Source organism: Quercus suber, unplaced genomic scaffold (assembly GCF_002906115.3).
Source record: "Quercus suber isolate HL8 unplaced genomic scaffold, Cork oak 2.0 scaffold_520, whole genome shotgun sequence".
Lineage (NCBI taxonomy): Eukaryota > Viridiplantae > Streptophyta > Magnoliopsida > Fagales > Fagaceae > Quercus > Quercus suber.
Genome location: NW_027069969.1, coordinates 174,482 through 193,391, shown reverse-complemented (window position 1 = coordinate 193,391; position 18,910 = coordinate 174,482). Strand labels below are relative to the sequence as shown.

Genomic DNA, 18,910 nt, shown 5'->3' with positions numbered 1-18,910 from the left:
ATATTTTGTTCAAGTAATAAGCAATAAAAAATAATAAAAATAAAAATAAAAACAATAACAACAACTTTGGAATAATATTGTATAATAAAATATGATAAAGCATGTTAATTCATTCCATATTATTGATCTTTATTATGTGATGTAATAAAGAGCCTCATTGCGAAATATTTTTTTTCTTCTTCTTTAAAGCTTTGTTTTTGCAATATGACGATGCTTATAAATCTTGTTGAAGAGTATATTATTATCATCTATTTCTTCATCTTCAACGTTTGGGTTTGGTCCATCCTTATTTGTTCAATTTTTACATTTCATCACTTTTTTCTTTTATTGCATCATTTGTGTTAATCACTAGTGAATTGGCATTAGAAGATTCTTGACTGGATCTTACAAAATTTGGACTTGTGGATTTGTTGTCGCTAAGATTTTGCATAGGAATCTACATTCAAATTAAATTTTAGTGATGTGACAGTTTTTTGCAAATAATTTTTTTTTTTTTTGTTACTTTATAAGGAATAGTGTAGCAAAAGATTTTGAAAGCTCAGATTTATGCTAAAACACAAGAGCTTGTTCAGACCCCTAACTAAAAATTATGGCTAAATTGCTTTTGCTCTAACTTGAACAAAGTGCAGAACAAGAATAAATGTGCGCAATGAACCGATAACACTACCCTAAGCCATATTCATCCATCATCAACAATAAAATGAAAGTTTAAAAAGTATGGAAGAGAGATGCAAATACAAGATAACACCAAGACGTGTTATCGAAAAGGAAACTAAAAAACTTGGCGAAAAACCTCTCCTCAATCCTCCAAGTCGAAGTCGATCCACTAGAAAATAAAGTTGGAGTACACGAATAACAAAAGACCCTTTAAGCCTAGTCTATCCTATGTACTTGAGCCCTCTAAGCTCCTACTACCAACGGACTTATTGGAATCTTGTCTTTTCTAACTTTCCAGATCCCGTAATTCAGCCCAATTGCATTCGCCAACGAATGGCTCCTTCCAATGCTTCCCAACAGCACCGAAATCTCACTTAACACTCAAAATGGTTGAAGTAAGTGTTTGGGCTAACAAACTCTCAAGAATCTAAAGATGGAGAGGTAGGAGTTGAGGAAAACCACAAGGCAATGGGTAGATGATTGTGGGTATGACACAATCTCTAATTCTCAAGTGTATTTGCTAGGGTTTTACTCTTTGAAAAGCACTCCTTACAATTCATGGGTAATGTATTTATAGTGTGGGTAATGAGAGTATTTATAGTGTGGGTAAAGAATTTGGTAAAACAACTTAACTTTTTTCCAAACAAAAAGTTTTTCAGGTACTTCATGGGATGACCCTTCTTGCAAAATACTCGTGAACTTGATAATCTAGCATAATTCTTCAGCTTCCAGTCATGTGCTTCACATGTGGCCTTTTCACGAGTTACTTCTCGCGATCTACTCAAGAGCTAGTTGCGACTTCCATTGATTCACCTTTTGAAGCTTGATTCTTCACCAATCTTTCACGCTCATCCCTTACAAATAGACCCACATAAGGAAAATGGTTGAAGAAATTACAATCAAATTTAGTACAGAATTAAAGCCAACACAAGTTAGTTGGAAATCACAACTTTACAAAGTTAATATAGCATATTGGATTGTGTTTTTTTTTTTTTTTCTTCTATACCTTTTTGTCATTTGAAGGTGCATCAAAAATCTTATCAACTATGTAATTTTCAAAACCACATTTAAATTGAATTCATTCAAACAAAGTAGGAAAATGTATTTTCTTCCTAAACTTTTCTTTGGATTATGTGAGATTCCTTCTCCAATATCAATCTGTATATAAGGAATACATTTAATATATATTATGATCAAAAGTTTTACAGTAATTGAATAATTTAAATAAGTTGTACCTTATTTTGTTTTTCAGCAAGATCTCGTGTAGGCTTATTTAAGATTTTCTCAGCATCTCGATCAAATATCACAAAAGTTTTTTTGTTAGTTGCATCAAAAACTTCAATTTAAATCATGTATCTGAAGTAGTTTGCAATTGTATATATAGTGAGATGAATATATTATAAATATTTGAAGAGTATGTAGTTACTGTGAATGCCTTTAACTTTAGGATAGAGAGATTTGTTTTTATTTTATATTTTGCACACCAAAGTGATCTTGGTTGTGGTTTAACCTTCCTTCCATAAAGCGCACATGAAATGTAACACCAACCTGTCGTTGTATCAATGTTGGTTGTTGTAATACCATAGCGGATCACATCATGTAATGAACTTTGAAGTTAATATGAATTTTTTTTAATGTAAATAGTATGATATATTATTACTTTTTTCATGTAAATGATGAGTATAATTTGAAATGATTAATAAACCTATTTCATAAGATCTCATTCAATGCATTTGATCTTTTCTATTGTCTTCATATTCTTTAAAGATAAATCCTCCTATGAAAATTGTTTTGCATGTATCTTTTATCTTTCTTGTATGTAATCATGTTTTTTACTATTCTGATCATTGAATTTTTTTTAAAGAAAATACTATGTAAATGGTATTTTGTGAGAGAATATATACTATTTATCAGAATTATTTTGTTATTAATAATTTTAAAAATATGCATCTATCAATTATTTCAACAACCTCATGAATCTCAAGATTTATATATATTTTTGTTGCACTAGTCGATGACAAAGAGAATTTTCCTACATAAATTTCATTAAACATTATTAGTACACAAAAATGTATTGAATTGAAATTGAGAAAAAAGGAAGACGTGCTTTCATGAGCATGAGATTTTCTAGAAGTATCATTTGCATGTGGGAGAGGCAGAAGAGAGTTTATAAGTGGATAAGAGTTTTGGGTTTGATCTACATGCAGGAAGGGTCAGACCTGGGTCATAAGGTTTGGTTTGTTTTTAAAAGGTAGCTCATTTTGTAGAAAATAACTTTGGTTTAATTGCTAAGAGCGGCCTATATTTTATATGACAATAAAAAGAAGTTACTATGATCTATTAAGTAACAGTAAAAAAAAAAAAACTTGATAAAAAGAGGTTAAAAAGACTAAATAAAAAATTAGAGTACCTCATGGCAGGAACTCATGCACTCCCGCATGAGGTCTTTGCTTTTATATATATATATATATATATTAATTGATTGGTTAGATGGGACACGCATGGTGTAAAATTAAACTCTAATTGAAATCCAATTTTTACACTAAATTAACTCACTTGGCACAAAAATTTAAAAGCTTAGATTAGATGAAACACATGACGCAAAATTAGACTATAATTGAATTCCAATTTGAAATCTAATTTTCTCAAGTGGGTGTTTGGTGGGGGATATCATTTGTATCTTCTTGCAGAAGTTGTATTATTACTTTCTTTTTCTTTAGGAACAAGTTGCATTACTTTGTCAGGAATATAATTCAAACTCAAATTCAAATTGTACAACTAATGTTGCATTTCCTTCTCAAGCAACAGTTAAAAAAAAATAATAATAATAATAATAAGAGTTTAGAAATAAGGATGAGCTATAGAAAAATCTAGATGCCCTTCAACATATATATCATCCATTTATTTCAATGGAATTTGAACGAAAAAAATACCAGGTAAATAATATATATATATATATATATATAAACTAATAGAATTTAATTAAGCTAAAAAGAAGAGAAATACAGAAACACTAATAAGAGAACAAGTCAAGGTTAGAAATAAGGATGAGTTATTCAAAATCTAGAATTGAATAGAAAGAGTTTCTAAAAATCTTATACCAAATTACTCTTAAATTTGTTCGAACCAAAACGTTGGTAACATAAAAATAGAAAAATATCCAAAAGATTAATTACTTCATTTTTTTTTTTTTTAGAGAATTTCAACATATAGTGTCCGCTCTTGATAATAACTATTTATCATCAGTCCAAGATACTAATCAGTTTTTGATGTAGGCGAAGATTAAACTTCAAATCTCTTATTTAATCATCAAAGACTTTACCAGTTGAGCTAAGTAAAACCCATCTCATTTCAATTAAACACTCATAGATAATATAAAAAAATAAAAATTAATCACCCATAAATGATCAAAAATAAATAAAACTAGCCTTATCACATGCGCTCCACACGTGCGATGAGACACTTTTTTATTTTGACTTTAATGTAATTTTCCAATTTGAATTTATCTACTGTTAGTAAAGTTACACAGGAAGGGATTTGTAAAAATTAAAATTTAGAATTTGAAATAGAGTAATTGTAGGGTCTAATTTTGCAGCCCAAGCCCAAGGAGGAGGGGTTATGAGCCCAATGAACCAAAGACAATGAATTTGTAGAAAGTGGGCGAAAGAGCTGGGCTGGGCGCGAATTAAACAACGATTGATTATAGTGTTTAAGGATTCATTGATACAAGATTATGCTCATCGTCCTTGGCAAATGTCTGTCCGAAGAGGTATGTTATTGAATGTAAGATAATTACAATTCTTGGAATTACAGTAAAATTATCTAATTCTTCTCTCCACCTTTTTTCTCCCTCCCTTATTATCAAAGACCTCTTCTGCTTATATAGCACCCTCTCTCATCATCTTCATCGTCCACCTATTCTTCATCTAAGCATCCACTTGAGTGCATGTCCCATCAGGTATTCTCTTTACCCCTCCGTGAGTGGTAGTAGCTGAGATTACACTGTTCAGGGGTCTTCTCCACATTAATGCGGCCAAAAAAGCAAATGCAGTGCATTTAATGCGGTGATGGCAACTTTTCCTTGAGATATTTTCTCGTTCTAACCATCCCCAGACATGCCCAATGCTTCTCTTTGTCGTTGGGATTGCCTGAAAGTCCATTTGGATCTTCTATTCATTGGCTAGGTCAAGATTATTTGCGTCCGAGGAGTATAAACTCTTCGGACAAAAGGTGACTTCTTCAGACGCTACTCTTCCTTTACTTCTGGGTTGGCTGCATTCAGATGAATTTTGCCCCGACCCGTTATTATTCTTCAGACGTACAGTTCTGCTCAAGGCAGGGCCCCTAGCCCAATAGATATGTCTGGGCTTTTACCCCCCACAATAGCCCCTCAAAATCCTAATTTTTCCCTCGCATCCAAAGAGAAAAAGAGGGATTTTGACTTGTCACGAGGTGGGAAATTTAGGGAGAGGCAAATATTTGAACTGACACACGTGTAGGCCTAGATAGAAGCGCTTCATTATTGCCAGTGTTTGTTTTTGTATTTCCAAGGCGCTACATTAATTACTCCAGGCGGCGCCTTGTCTTTTGTATCCAACGGTGGGCTGTTGATCCAACGGGCGTGGTTCTTCCCCGGGATTTGAGTGAAATAACTCCTGCCTCTTCATTTAACCCCGTATAAAATCTCAGGAGAAAGCGCTTCTTCTTCATTTTGCAAACTACCAAACTTCCCAGCAAGAACCAATGCACGACTTCCCCACGCTCTTTCAGTCATCAATCTCAGTCTTTTCCAGAGCCTTTGAGGATCCTTGTACGAGTTCGAAGATCACTCTCCAGTTCAGTTCCTATAAGTTTTCATCTTTTCAATCCTTCAATTTTCTCTTCGGCCAGTTGCCTCGACTTTTCAGCAATCATTCCCCGGTCGCCGCGCCCAGTGCTTCCGTATTTCCGTTTAGTCGTGATGGGCAAACTCCAATATCTGGTGGATAGTCCTGCCTAGTTGGAGGAATTTAGGGCCACCTATCGCATACCCCCAAACGTGGGTGTGAGATATTGCCCTCTAGAGAAAATACTAACGGACCGAAGAACGGGCGAAGTAGTAATCCCCATTATTTCTTTCTTAGAAGGGGGGATGACCATCCCCATGGGCCTCATCACCACTAAGTACCTCCAAAACCATAGGCTAGTCCCGACCAGTGTACGCCCAACATGTTTAGGATCTTAGGGGCAGTTGATGATCTTGACCGTCACCTAGAATTAGGGCTCACTTAGCTGGACGTGGTATACATGTACGAGTGTTACAGCCAACAAGGGGCGGGATATTATTTAAAATCTCGGTTTAATATTGTTAGGCTTGTCTCCTGTCTTCCTAAATCCAACAAAGGGATGAAGGACAACTATGTGATCGTTTCGAGCGCATGGCACGACAGTCATCATTGTCCGACCACGCCAGGAAAGCCAGGTGGGACACGCTAGACTTAGGTTCACTAACAGTAGGCTTAGGGTCTTCGGCTTGTAGCAATTTTTAATTCTCTTTGTACTACTATTTCTGAATCTCTGACTAAATTCTGCTCTAATTTTTAACAGATATGGACCAAGTTACTTCTCAGTTGACCCTTACGAACACTGCCGCCCTCAACTACCTACTAAGATCGGAGATTTTCGTAAGCGAGGACGGGCAGCTCAGATCAGTTTCGCTTATCCTCGAGTATACAGCGAAATCGAAGGACTATCAGCCGATCGGCAACGTGATAACGCAGGGGGATTATCGTTTGAACCGTATAGACGTTGCCCGAAAAGGTTTCTTGGCACCATACGACCTCGCCCCTGTTCCCCATCCAAACCCCCAAGGTGTACTCCCGCTCGCCCAGCCGATCCAGCAGATTCCCCTTAAACCGATGGTAGTAGGCGAGAGGGTTAGTTCCTCTACCTCGTCGCTAGAGGAGCAGATCGATAAATTTGCGTTCGGGGGAGAAGCTTTAGGAGGGGAACGAGTGATAGAGCTCTCGGACGCCGAGGAAGAAGGCGATAGGCAGTCCAGTGTCCATCCCATCTTGATAACTGCCCTTCCTGAAGACTTTTCGAATGATGATATGGTGGACTTAAAAAGCCTGATGAAGAAAAGGGGCACAAAGGCAGAGACTAAAGGGATTTGGAACGTCCCAACCAGTTGCGACCCTTCCACCGCCACCCCCTCAGATTCCTTTAGATCTTGGCATCAAGCAGGTGCCAGATCCGAAAAAGAAGAGACCAATCGTTGACACTGAGGAAAGGGAGGTGGCCCCTCCAAGAGGAGCCAAGCAACAAAAGGTGACAAAAGTCACCGGGACAAGAGGGCCTCCTCTACTGAGAGCCGAGAAGATGTCCATATGGCTGAGGTGCGCTGAGGGCCCTGCACCTGGTCCCCTAGGTTGGAGTTAGGCGGGGCCCCTCTCCCCTGGGATACCTCCCTCAGAAACTACGACGGGGGGAGGGCAGGCGTTGTTGCTGAGGCTCTGGAGCAACCTCTTCTTCTTCCAAAGGACTTGGACTCGTATCAGGCTTCAACCAGTACGAGCTCTTTCTGTCCCTCAAGAGGGATATTGCCATGGTGAGTGAACTAATCCTCTTAGTTCAGGTATTTTTTTTATTATTATTTTACCTTCTGTCTTTACTCTTCGATGAAAACTCTTATCATGCAGGTTACCTAGCAGATATATGTGGCCAAGGAGTGGAACAAGAAAGCCCACCTCGAAGCCTAGGTTGCAGCCCAATCCCAATCGGAGGCCAAAAGATCTCTGGGTAGCCTTAAGGAGAATTACTCTCTGCTCTCTGACCAGTTAAAAGAGATGACCAACCAGGGGAACAGCCTCGACGCTGGACTCAAGAACGCTGAGGCTCAGGCCAAGACCAGCATAAAAGGTTGCACATGGCAGAGATCAACCTAGCAGCTAAGAGGGAGCTGGTGAAGGGTCTCAAGGCCGAACTTCAAAAAGTCAAGGAGAGCGCCCGAGTAGCCGAGCAGAATGCTCGACTGGCAAAGGAAACAGTTGAGGCTGAGAGGAAGGCAGCTTACCAGCTGGAGGTGGATGAGACCGGGACCCAGCTTACAGAGCAATTTGCCGCAGTTGGTCGAGACTATTGTAACATAACTTGGCAAAAGGCACTGGATGCTGCTAGAGTCCCCTTTAATTCTGACCTAAGGATACCTGGGAGTGTATATTATGATCCTGAAATTCGAGAGCTCCCAGGGTCTGATCCTCCTCCTCCCACACAGCTTCCTGAGGCTTCGGAGCAGTCCCTGATCAGCCAACTCCCACCAGCCAGCCTGGAGGTTGCCAAGGAATCTGGTCGGTCTGATGATCTGAACAAGCCTGTTGAGGCTCCCCAGGACAAGGGCAAAGTTTTGACGGAGAAGAAGAAGACCCTCCCAGAGTCCAAGGACCAAGCTGCTGATCCTTCGGTCTCTCAGAAGAAGGCCTAGAGATTCAGGGGTTTCTATTTTGTACTTATGATATCTTCTTCTGTTAGGCAAAGATTTTGTAAACTTTTCTTCTTTTTAATTAATGAAACTTTTTTGCTTTTATTTCTTGTGTCTCCGTTATATTTCTTATGACTTGTTATTGTTGCAAATGACTGTCCCTTTTAATTGAGATAACAATATAGCTAAACTCATCCATCATATCACATAGATGACGTAAGTAGTTAAAATTGGTACCAAGAAGAACAGTTAGTATAAGGCTTAACAACAAGCCACGAATGAGTTTAAGTTTAAACACTTAGGGAAATTGTAACGGAGTGCTAACTAACCCAAATCATCTGGTCCGAGGACTGCAGGCATGAATGGGTTTAAGTTTAAACACTTAGGGAAATTGTAATGGAGTGCTAACTAACCCAAATCATCTGGTCCGAGGACTACAGGCATGAATGGGTTTAAGTTTAAATACTTAGGAAAATTGTAACGGAGTGCTAACTAACCCAAATCATCTGGTCCGAGGACTGCAGGCATGAATGGGTTTAAGTTTAAACACTTAGGGAAATTGTAATGGAGTGCTAACTAACCCAAATCATCTAGTCCAAGGACTACAGGCATGAATGAATTTAAGTTTAAATACTTAGGAAAACTGTAACGGAGTGCTAACTAACCTAAATCATCTTGTCCGAGGACTACAGGCATGAATGGGTTTAAGTTTAAACACTTAGGAAAATTGTAACGGAGTGCTAACTAACCCAAATCATCTGGTCTGAGGACTACAGGCATGAATGGGTTTAAGTTTAAACACATAAGGAAATTATAACGGAGTGCTAACTAACCCAAATCATCTGGTCCAAGGACTACAGGCATGAATGGATTTAAGTTTAAACACTTAGGAAAATTGTAACGGAGTGCTAACTAACCCAAATCATCTAGTCTGAGGACTACAGGCATAAATGGGTTTAAGTTTAAACACTTAAAAGAAAAATGCAGTTCAAATGACGAGTCGGCATGCTGATTAAAGGAAAAGCCCGATTAATAATAGTATCTTTTGAGGTTGTTTACATTCCAAGGGCGGGGTATCACATGGCTATCTAGATCTTCAAGGAAATATGCCCTTATGCCAGCCCCTGAAGTAATACGATATGGCCCCTCCCAATTAGGCCCTAATTTTTCACAAGTTGGGTTCTTTGCAGTGCCAACAACTTTCCTCAGTACTAGATCACCAAGTTCCAAAGGCCTTGGCCTTACGTTGGTGTCATAGCCCTGCCTGAGCTTCTGTTGATAATGTGCCAAGCGAACCATCACATTTTCCCTTTTTTCCTCGACTAGGTCCAAACTCTTCTCTAGCTGCTCATTATTGTCGATCAGATTGAACGAAGTTGTTCTCAAAGTCGGGAACCCATTCTCTAAAGGTATTACAGCTTTAACCCCATAGGTCATTGAAAAAGGGGTTTCCCCGGTAGATCTACGAGGTGTAGTTCTGAGGCCCAAAGTACATGCGGCAATTCCTCTACCCATTTGCCCTTTGTGTCGTCTAATCTCTTCTTTAGGCCGTTTACAATGACCTTGTTGACAGCTTTTGCTTGGCCATTACCCTGGGGATAAGCTGGGGTGGAATATATGTTCGTGATTCCTAATTCGCTACAATAACTCCTAAACGCTTTGCTATCGAACTACAGACCATTGTCCGAGATGAGAGTATGAGAAATCCCGAAACGAGTGACAATGTTCTTCCACATGAACTTTTGCACGTCTACATCTCAGATGTTGGCAAGAGCTTCCGCTTCGACCCATTTGGTAAAGTAGTCAGTGCCAACCAGCAGGTATTTCTTATTTCCCACGGCCTTGAGGAATGGCCCCACGATATCCAAGCCCCATTGAGCGAATGGCCACGGGCTGGATAGTAGGTTGAGGGTCCCACCTGGCTGGTGTATATTTGGCGCAAATCGTTGACATTGATCGCATTTCTTCACATATTCCTAGGCTTTGTTTTGCATGTTTGGCCACCAATAACCTTGCGTAATGGCTCGATGAGCCAAAGATCTACCCCCAGTGTGACTCCCGCAAATCCCTTCTTGCAACTCTTCTAGTAGCAATTTAACGGCTTCAGGATGGATGCATAGTAGGTATGGTCCTGTATAAGATCGTTTGTATAGTCTCTAGTCCTCAAATAGCCAGAACCTAGTTGCTTTCCTTCGAACTTTATCAGCCTCCCCTTTTTCTTTGGGCAAAATATCATACCGCAAGAAGTTAATGATAGGATCCATCCAACTAGGCTCGGCCCTGATTTGGTGAACCTGCACTGCCTCTGTCCCCGCTTCCGTAGGCTCCTGCAGGTCCTTGACGAGGATGATTCTTGGCAGACTTTGCACCGAGGAGGTGGCAAGTGTGGCCAGGGAATCGGCATGTGTATTACCGTTTCTGGGGATGTGCAGCAAATTGAAGAAGCCAAACCCCGACCGCAAGCGCTTAACTCAGCTCAGGTATCGCTGCATTCTCTCATCTTTCGCTTCGAATTCACCTTGCACTTGACCTACAACCAGTCTCGAGTTCGAGAATGCTTCCAATGATTTTCCTCCCATTCTCTGAACCATGGCCATTCCTGTCAGCAGGGCTTCGTATTCGGCTTTATTGTTCGTGGCAGTGAAGTTCAGTCTTAGCGATTTTTCAATAACTATCTTCTCTGGAGATACTAATACTAGTCCTATACCAGAACCCTTTTGATTTGCTGCACCATCCACGTACATTTCCCAATGAGAGGGACTTTGTTGAGAGATCATGCCAACCGATTTTTCATCCATGTCCGACGTTGGTATCGCTTCCTCTAAACGAGGCTCCGTGAACTCGGCCACTAAATCCGCAAGGATTTGGCCTTTGACTAACGTACGGGGCATGTACTTAATGTCGAAAGCCCTTAAGATTGTACCCTACTTAGCAATCCGCCCGGTGTAGTCAGCACTTCGGAGTATAGCCTTGAGTGGGAGCTGAGTGAGGACGATGACCTTATGGGCCTAGAAATAGTGAGGTAGTTTTCGTGTACCCAGCACTACTGCTAGGATGGCCTTTTCCAGTGGCAGGTAACGAATCTCGGCTTCATGCAGTGATTTACTTACATAATAGACTGGTCTTTGTACGCCGCAATCTGCTCGGATTAATACCAAGCTCACAGCACAGGGAGCCACCGCAATGTAAGCAAACAAGACTTCGTCCGGCTCAGGGCTGGACATAATTGGTGGCCGAGCTAGATAGTCTTGGAGTTGCTGAAAGGCCACAGCACATGCTTCAGTCCACTTGAATCCCTTCCACTTGTTGAGCAAAGAGAAGAAGGGCCGACACCTGTCTGCCGACCGGGAGATAAATCGATTCAAGACAGCAGTCATTCCAGTCAGTTTTTGGACTTCTTTGGAATTCTGAGGAGCTCGTAAATTGTTGATTGCCTTTATCTGGTCGGGGTTAACCTCAATACCCCTATGAGTCACCATGTATCCTAAAAACTTGCCAGACCCCATGCCGAATAAGCACTTAGAGGCATTTAGGCGCAGCTTGTATTCCCTGAGGACTTCAAAGGTACTTTTAAGGTCCTTTACATGCTCAGCAACAATCTTGCTTTTCACCACCATGTCGTCAATGTAAATCTCGATGTTTCTACCAAGCTGCGGCTCGAACATCCTCATCATCATCCTTTAATAGGTAGATCCCGCATTCTTTAGGCCAAATGGCATTACCTTATAGTGGTAGTTGCCAATAGGGGTGACGAAAGCGGTATTTTCTTGGTCGTCCAGGGCCAAAGATATCTGGTGGTAGCCTTGAAAGGCGTCTAGGAAGCTCATCCGAGGATGGCCGATAGTGGCATCCACTAGCTGATCGATCTTTGGCATAGGGAATGGATTTTTAGGGCAAGCCTTGTTTAAATCGGTGAAGTCCACGCACACTCGCCATTTCCCATTCTTTTTCTTCACTACTACAGTATTCACTAGCCACTCGGTGTAGAAAACTTCCTTAATAGCTCCAGCATGTTTGAGCTTTGCTACTTCTTCCCTTACTGCCTCGGCGTGTTCCTTGGATGGGCGCCGAGGAGGCTGCTTCTTAGGGGTGACTAGTGGGTTGACTCTCAGATGATGACAAATGAATTACGGGCCCACCCCTAGGGCTTCATAGGCATCCCAGGCAAATACGTCAAGGTTTTTCTTGAGGAATTTTACTAACTCTTCCTTTTCTGGAAGAGGCAGCTCGGATCCGACTTGAAAGAATTTTTCCGAATTGTCTCCGATGATGACTTTTGTTAGATCCTCGCACCAAGCTCCCTCTTCTGGATTCTCGGCAAGCAATTCCCGAGACTTTAATTGCTATAAACCCTTCTCGGCCCTGGACGAGGACTCGGCTTCGGGTTCATGTTGAATGGCGGCCACTAAGCACTAACGGGCTATGGACTGGTCCCCTCGGATCTCATAAACCTGCCCTTTGGTCGGGTATTTGACTTTTAGATGCAGAGTAGAGGAAACAACTCCTAGTGCATGAAGCCAAGGTCTGGCTACGATTGCCGTATAAGGCGAATACACATCCACAACTACGAAATCCACCTCCACCACTTCAGAACCGATTTACACAGAGAGGCGTATCTGGCCTTTCGGGGTGACAACTCTTCCTTCGAAACTCACGAGGGGAGAGTTGTATGGTGTTAAGTCCTGAGGTTTTAGACCCAGCCCCTTGTAAAGATCGGGGTACATTATCTCCACGGCACTGCCCTGGTCCACCATCACCCTCTTCACATCGTATCCCCCAATTCTGAGGGTAATTACTAAGGCGTCCTCATAGGGTTGGATGGTCCCCATCTTATCTTCATCCGAGAACCCTATGACCAGTTGTGCTGCCACCTTAGCTCTCTTCAGGTTATGGCAGGCATCAGTTGTGGATGAATGGGCAACTGACATCACCTATGAGAGCAAGGATCCTGTTCTTCCTGGTGCGGCGAAGACGACATTAATAGTTCCTAACGGAGGCTTGGATGGATCGTTTCTTCAGTATTCTGTGCTTGTCTGACTTTCTCTACCACTAGAGTGGTGCAAGAGGTGCTTTAATCTACCATCCCAGACCAGTTGATCCAGGTGGTCCCACAGGCTCCTGCAATCCTCCGTGGTATACCCATGGTCCTGATGATACTGGCAGAAGAGATTATGATTGCGCCTTTCGGGATTTCCCACCATCTTATTCGGCCATCGAAAGAATGGTTCGCCCTTAATCTTTTCCAGAACTTGGTGTACTAGCTCTTTGAATACAGTGTTGACTGTTTGGGGGTTTATCGATTCTATCGCAGAAAAATCCCTTCGCGGTTTACTATTGCTGAATCGTTCCAACCTGAAATCCCTTCTCTCTTGGGGGATAACCTTTTCCTTGCCCTTCCCCTGTTGCTGATATTCTTCAACTCTTTTATACTTTTCGATACGGTCCATCAGCTGACGCATGCTAGTGACTGGTTTGCCAGACAAAGATGTCCTTAAGCCATGGTCAGTGGGGAGGTCGAGCTTGAACGTGTCGAGGGCCATCGCATCAAAGTTGCCCTCCATATCGTTAAACATCTCCCAGTACCTATCCGAGTACGCCTTCAGAGTCTCACCCTCTTGCATGCTCAAGGATAGCAGAGAGGACATGGGCCTGGACACTCTTCGGCAGGTGACAAAACGCGAACCAAAGGCTTGAGTAAGCTTTTTGAAGGAGTCGATGGAGTCTTCCTTCATGCTGTTAAACCACCTCATCGCAACCGGTCCGAGACTGGAGGGGAAGACCTTGCACATCAAAGCTTCATTCCTGGAGTAGACTGCCATTCGTTGATTAAAATGACTGACATGTTCTACCGGGTCCGTTTTGCTATTGTAGATGGTGAACGCAAGCTGGTTGAAACACCGGGGGAGTCTTGCTTCTTCAATCCTGCGTGTGAAGGGCGATCTAGAGATTTGGTTCAAGGCCTTGCTCATGGCATCGTTCCCTACACCTCCACGTGGTGGGCTCGGAGGTTGCTTCTCATGACGACGCTCCTCCTGGTAGGAAAAGGACTCACTGACTAGTGTTCGCGATCTTTGTTGGTAAATGGGATCCTATTGGTCATCGGACTCCTCATCGTAATGTGAAGGAACCCGTTTCCGTTTTGCGTGACGCAGCTCTCTTTTTAACTTTTCAACCTCCAACTGCAAATCCCGGTTCTTCTGTGCATGGGATACATAACTCCCATCACGTGACTAGCTTTGCCCATAGTGCACGGTGTGTGCACTGCCCTCACAATCCTGTCTCTGCTCCAAATTAAGGAAAGGGTCCGCGTGCTAGGATGCCCTAGACTCTGCCTATTGTTGGCCTCGTTTAGTCATCCTCGACTGTTGTTTTCACCCCTGCACAAACTCTTCCCACAGACGGCGCCAATTGTAGGGTCTAATTTTGCAGCCCAAGCCCAAGGAGGAGGGGTTTTAAGCCCAATGAACCCGAGACAATGAATTTGTAGAGAGTGGGCGAAAGAGCTGAGCTTGGTGCAAATTAAACAGCGATTGATTATAGTGATTAAGGATTCATTGACACAAGATCATGCTCATCTTCCTTGGCAAATGTAAGATGATTACAATTCTTGGAACTACAGTAAAATTATCTAATTCTTCTCTCCACCTTTTTTCTCCCCCCCTTATTATCAGAGACCTCTTCTGCTTATATAGCACCTTTTCCCATCATCTTCATCGTCCACCTGTTCTTCATCTAAGCATCCACTTGAGTGCATGTCCCATCAGGTATTCTCTTTACCCCTCCATGAGTGGTAGTAGTTGAGATTATACTGTTCAGGGGTCTTCTCCACATTAATGCGGCCAGAAAAGCAGATGCAGTGCATTTAATGCGGTGATGGCAGCTTTTCCTTGAGATATTTTCTCGTTCTAACCATCCCCAGACATGCCCAGTACTTCTCTTTGTCGTTGGGATTGCCTGAGAGTCCATTTGGATCTTCTATTCGTTGGCTGGGTCAAGATTATTTGCGTCCGAGGAGTATAAACTCTTCGGACAAAAGGTGACTTCTTCGGATGCTACTCTTCCTTTACTTCTAGGTTGGCTGCATTCAGATGAATTTTACCCCGACCCGCTATTATTCTTCGGACGTACAGTACTCCTCAAGGCAGGGCCCCCAGCCCAATAGGTATGTCTGGGCTTTTACCTCCCACAGTAATCTATTAGGTTTAGTATGTGCTAATTATTAGGAAAAAAAATGTATTAAACATGAGTGAGATATATTTAAATAGGAGAGTGTGCTAATTTTTAGGATTTTTGGTAGTTTTTTTTTTTTTTTTTGAATTTTGTTGAATTATAATTTTAAGTCTTTTTATTTTTTAAAAATAAAGATTATCTAATTAAAGTAGGTATATTTTTGACATTTTATAAAATCATAACTAACTTTCTGACTCCTTTAAATATATAAAGATTAAGCACACATAGGCCATGACTAAATAGAATAACTAAAAATCCGAAAGGTCAATTGATCGCCGCTAAAGAGCTATCCAGCTTTACAAAGCCCAAAATTTAATGCAGCACTCGTAACTAGACAGTAAACAGAACCCAAAAAGAGGTAAGTTAACATGAAAATAGGCCGAAAAAGAAACAAAGTTGAGTTAAACAATTGGTAAGAGGTTGTCTAAACAGAATCAAGGGATTGATAATCTAATCCAAATACTGAACACAGAAATCAAGACTAAAGCGGTTTCTTACTTTATTTAATCAATTAAAATATCTTCCATGAATGATGATTAAATTTAATCTTAGTAGTTAGCACACTCCCGTGATAAAATCAAGAGAGAAAAGCATCAATAAAAAGAAGATATAACCTTTTGGGCATTTCACATTTGCACCATGGATTTAAAGCATGGCATGTATTATGTAAATTTGCTTCTTCTTCCACCTCTTTATTCTCTCTTCAATTTATCCACTCTGTAATTTCCTCTCAATTCTTATTCGTCTTTAACACACACATACCAGCTTTGACAATTTCCAAGGTTTAACCCAATGAAAGAGTCTATTGAAGTCTTACACATATTGACAATTCTATTTTTATTGGGCTTTGTTGCAATTAATTTTGTGTAGGTTTTTATGGGCTTGTCTTTTGTGATATACACTTGTGTACGCTCCAAGTACCCTTGCCATCTACGATCCAGTTGGGTAGTCATAACATATATACTGATAGGAGGACTTGTTCGTGCTGGAATATAAACATATGAGTGAAATCCTAAATTAAATAAGTTTTTTGGTTAAGTGGATCCTATATTTAATATTGACCAAGGCTTGTGTTGAGTCCCATCAGATATTTACTATGTAAATCTTTGCTATATAAATGATTATGAAGTGCCCTAATTGAAAGATGTTGGAACATTTTAATATTAATTAATTAAAATGGTTTTATATTTCAACATAAATGTAAAAACGTGGAAGTTAATATGAAAGATAAGGAATTAGTGAAAATGTTTAATCCTACATTGAAAATGAGAAAGACTATTTTACTCTTTTTAATTGTAGTAATTAATGAGTTAATATAAATTGACTTAAATATTGGACTAAATACGTGCGTAAGGAAGAGGTGAAGGGAGAAGGTATTGGGCCTTTTCATTCTTTAGAAACTCTTTATCTGATCCATTAATTGTGTAATTCTAACCCATTTCATAACTATTATTCAGTTTCTCTTTGTGTTATTTCTATTATTATAATGTTTGCACCAACAAAAGAAAACTATAATTTTTTTTTTTTATTTTTTAGAAATCAACTATAATTTTAATCTAAATATAGCATAAATGTAACTAACACCTCTTCGATCATGAGAAATTTTACAATATACAAAGACTAATGTATGCATTTAAAAACAACTCCCAGAGAGATTATAATGAAGGGCAGTCCTCCATGCATACAGTTATGTTTTCTAGAGACATAGCATAATGTGGAAAGCTAAAGCCACCATATTTGAACTATTATGAACCAAACTCACAGACCCCGGGTCTGTCGAAATCCCTGCAGTGACATTCATTCTCAAGTCTTCTACCATATGCCCCCAAGCTGAGGAAGATTGATCCAGCTGCTGCAACTCTCTCTAGTCTCTACCACCTATGATATGATTCCTCAACCAAAATGTTCTGCACACCGAAGTCCCTGCCAAACTCAAGCATCTAATGGAAGAGTAAGAAGGCAGAGTGAGTGTCGGAGCCACATTAGGACTAAAGGCGACCTTGGCCTCCTCAATTTTTTTTTTTTTTTTTTTTTTTTTTTTAAGTCAGTAGATACTAGATATATATCAATATAAGAGTTATCTCTTTTAAAAAATATATATGTATAAGAGTTGTCCATTATTATGGCCTCTCCTCCCAGTTTTTTTTTTTTTTAATATATATTTATGAATACATTTTAGATTCATTTAAATAGGATTACAATTATGTACAATTTATCACCACGCTAATTTTTTTTTTTTTTTTTTTTGATGTGATCACCACGCTAATTAATTGGACAATCAAACACTGATGATAAACAAAAGATTATATATTAACAATTATCTATAAATAAATAAAAAAATAAAAAGAAGAGAAAAAAAAAATCTATTTTTTTTGCTCCACCCTCATTGAAAAACCCTACGACTTACTTTGGAGTTTGATAGAAAGGTCACCTTCTTCGTACTCAATAAATTTCATGGCTTTACATTCACACTATCACACCATTAAACTCTTACATATTTGCATCTAGGCTTTGACGCCTCTCTCTCTCTCTCTCTCTCTCTCTCTCTCTCTCTCTCTCTCTCTCTCTCTCTCTCTCTCTCTCTCTCTCTCTCTCTCTCTCTCTCTGAGATAGTTGGTTTGGTTTGCTATTTTATGTTCTTGCTTTACTCTTTCATCCCACGCTCCAAGACAAGATTTTTTTATTGATGTGAGATTATAAGAGGCTGTTTGGTTGGCTTGTTTCCATGACTCAATTTTCTGTTTTCATAACTCAATTCTCAAAAATGGTGGGACCCATAGCAAATACTTGTTTGGCTGCATAATTTTTTGTTTTCATAACTCTGTTTTCATTTCTCAATTCTCAACTTTTTGAGTTATGAGTTGTGGAAACTGAAAACAACTTTTGGTTGTTTTCAGTTTTCAATTCTCTGTTTTCAATAGCATACTTGTAAATAAGATTTACAACCTGGTCCACCGTCAGATTTTTGCTACCTCTTTTTCTTATTTTCTCTTTTTTATTTTCTTTTCCTTTTGTCTTTCACGGGTCTGGACACTGCTCCTCTTCTTCTTCATCTTCTTCTTCTTTTCTTTTCTTTTCTTTACTTCTCCCTTTCTGAGTTTGGTTTTTTTTTTTTCTTCTTTTCTTTTCCATTCTCCTTTCTTTTCTTTTTTCTTTTCTTTTCTTTTCACGTTGGTTTTTGGGTTTGGTTTCCTGGGCTTGGGTTCTTTTTCTTTTTTCTTTTTTTCTTTTTTTCTTCTTTTCTTTCCTTTTCACTGGGTTTCCATTCTTTTTTTTTTTTTTTTTTCTTCTTCTTCTTTCACTGGGTTTGGTCTTCAGTTCATCCCCCCCTTTTTTTTTTTTCCTTTTCCTGGGTTCGGTCTCCCCGGTGTTCTTCCCTTTTTTTTTTCTTTTTTTTTTTTTTTCACTGGGTTCGGTGATCTGAGTATTTTTTTTCTTCCTTTCTTCTTTCACTGGTTCGGGTTTGTGGGAACTGGGTTTTCCTGGGTTCCTAATATCAACATCAATGGCCTGGGCAGACTTGAGTTTGCTTTTTTTTTTTTTTTTTCTTTTTTTCATGATTGA

At 39.9% G+C, this 18,910-nt stretch overlaps 1 protein-coding gene across 1 annotated transcript; it reads right to left on the bottom strand.

The window, feature by feature from the left end:
* Positions 1-13,131: 13,131 nt before the first annotated feature.
* Positions 13,132-13,935, bottom strand: LOC112029005 (uncharacterized). Its single transcript, XM_024061690.2, has one exon. It carries the CDS (start codon positions 13,933-13,935, stop codon positions 13,132-13,134), a length of 804 nt encoding a protein of 267 aa, XP_023917458.2.
* Positions 13,936-18,910: the final 4,975 nt, after the last annotated feature.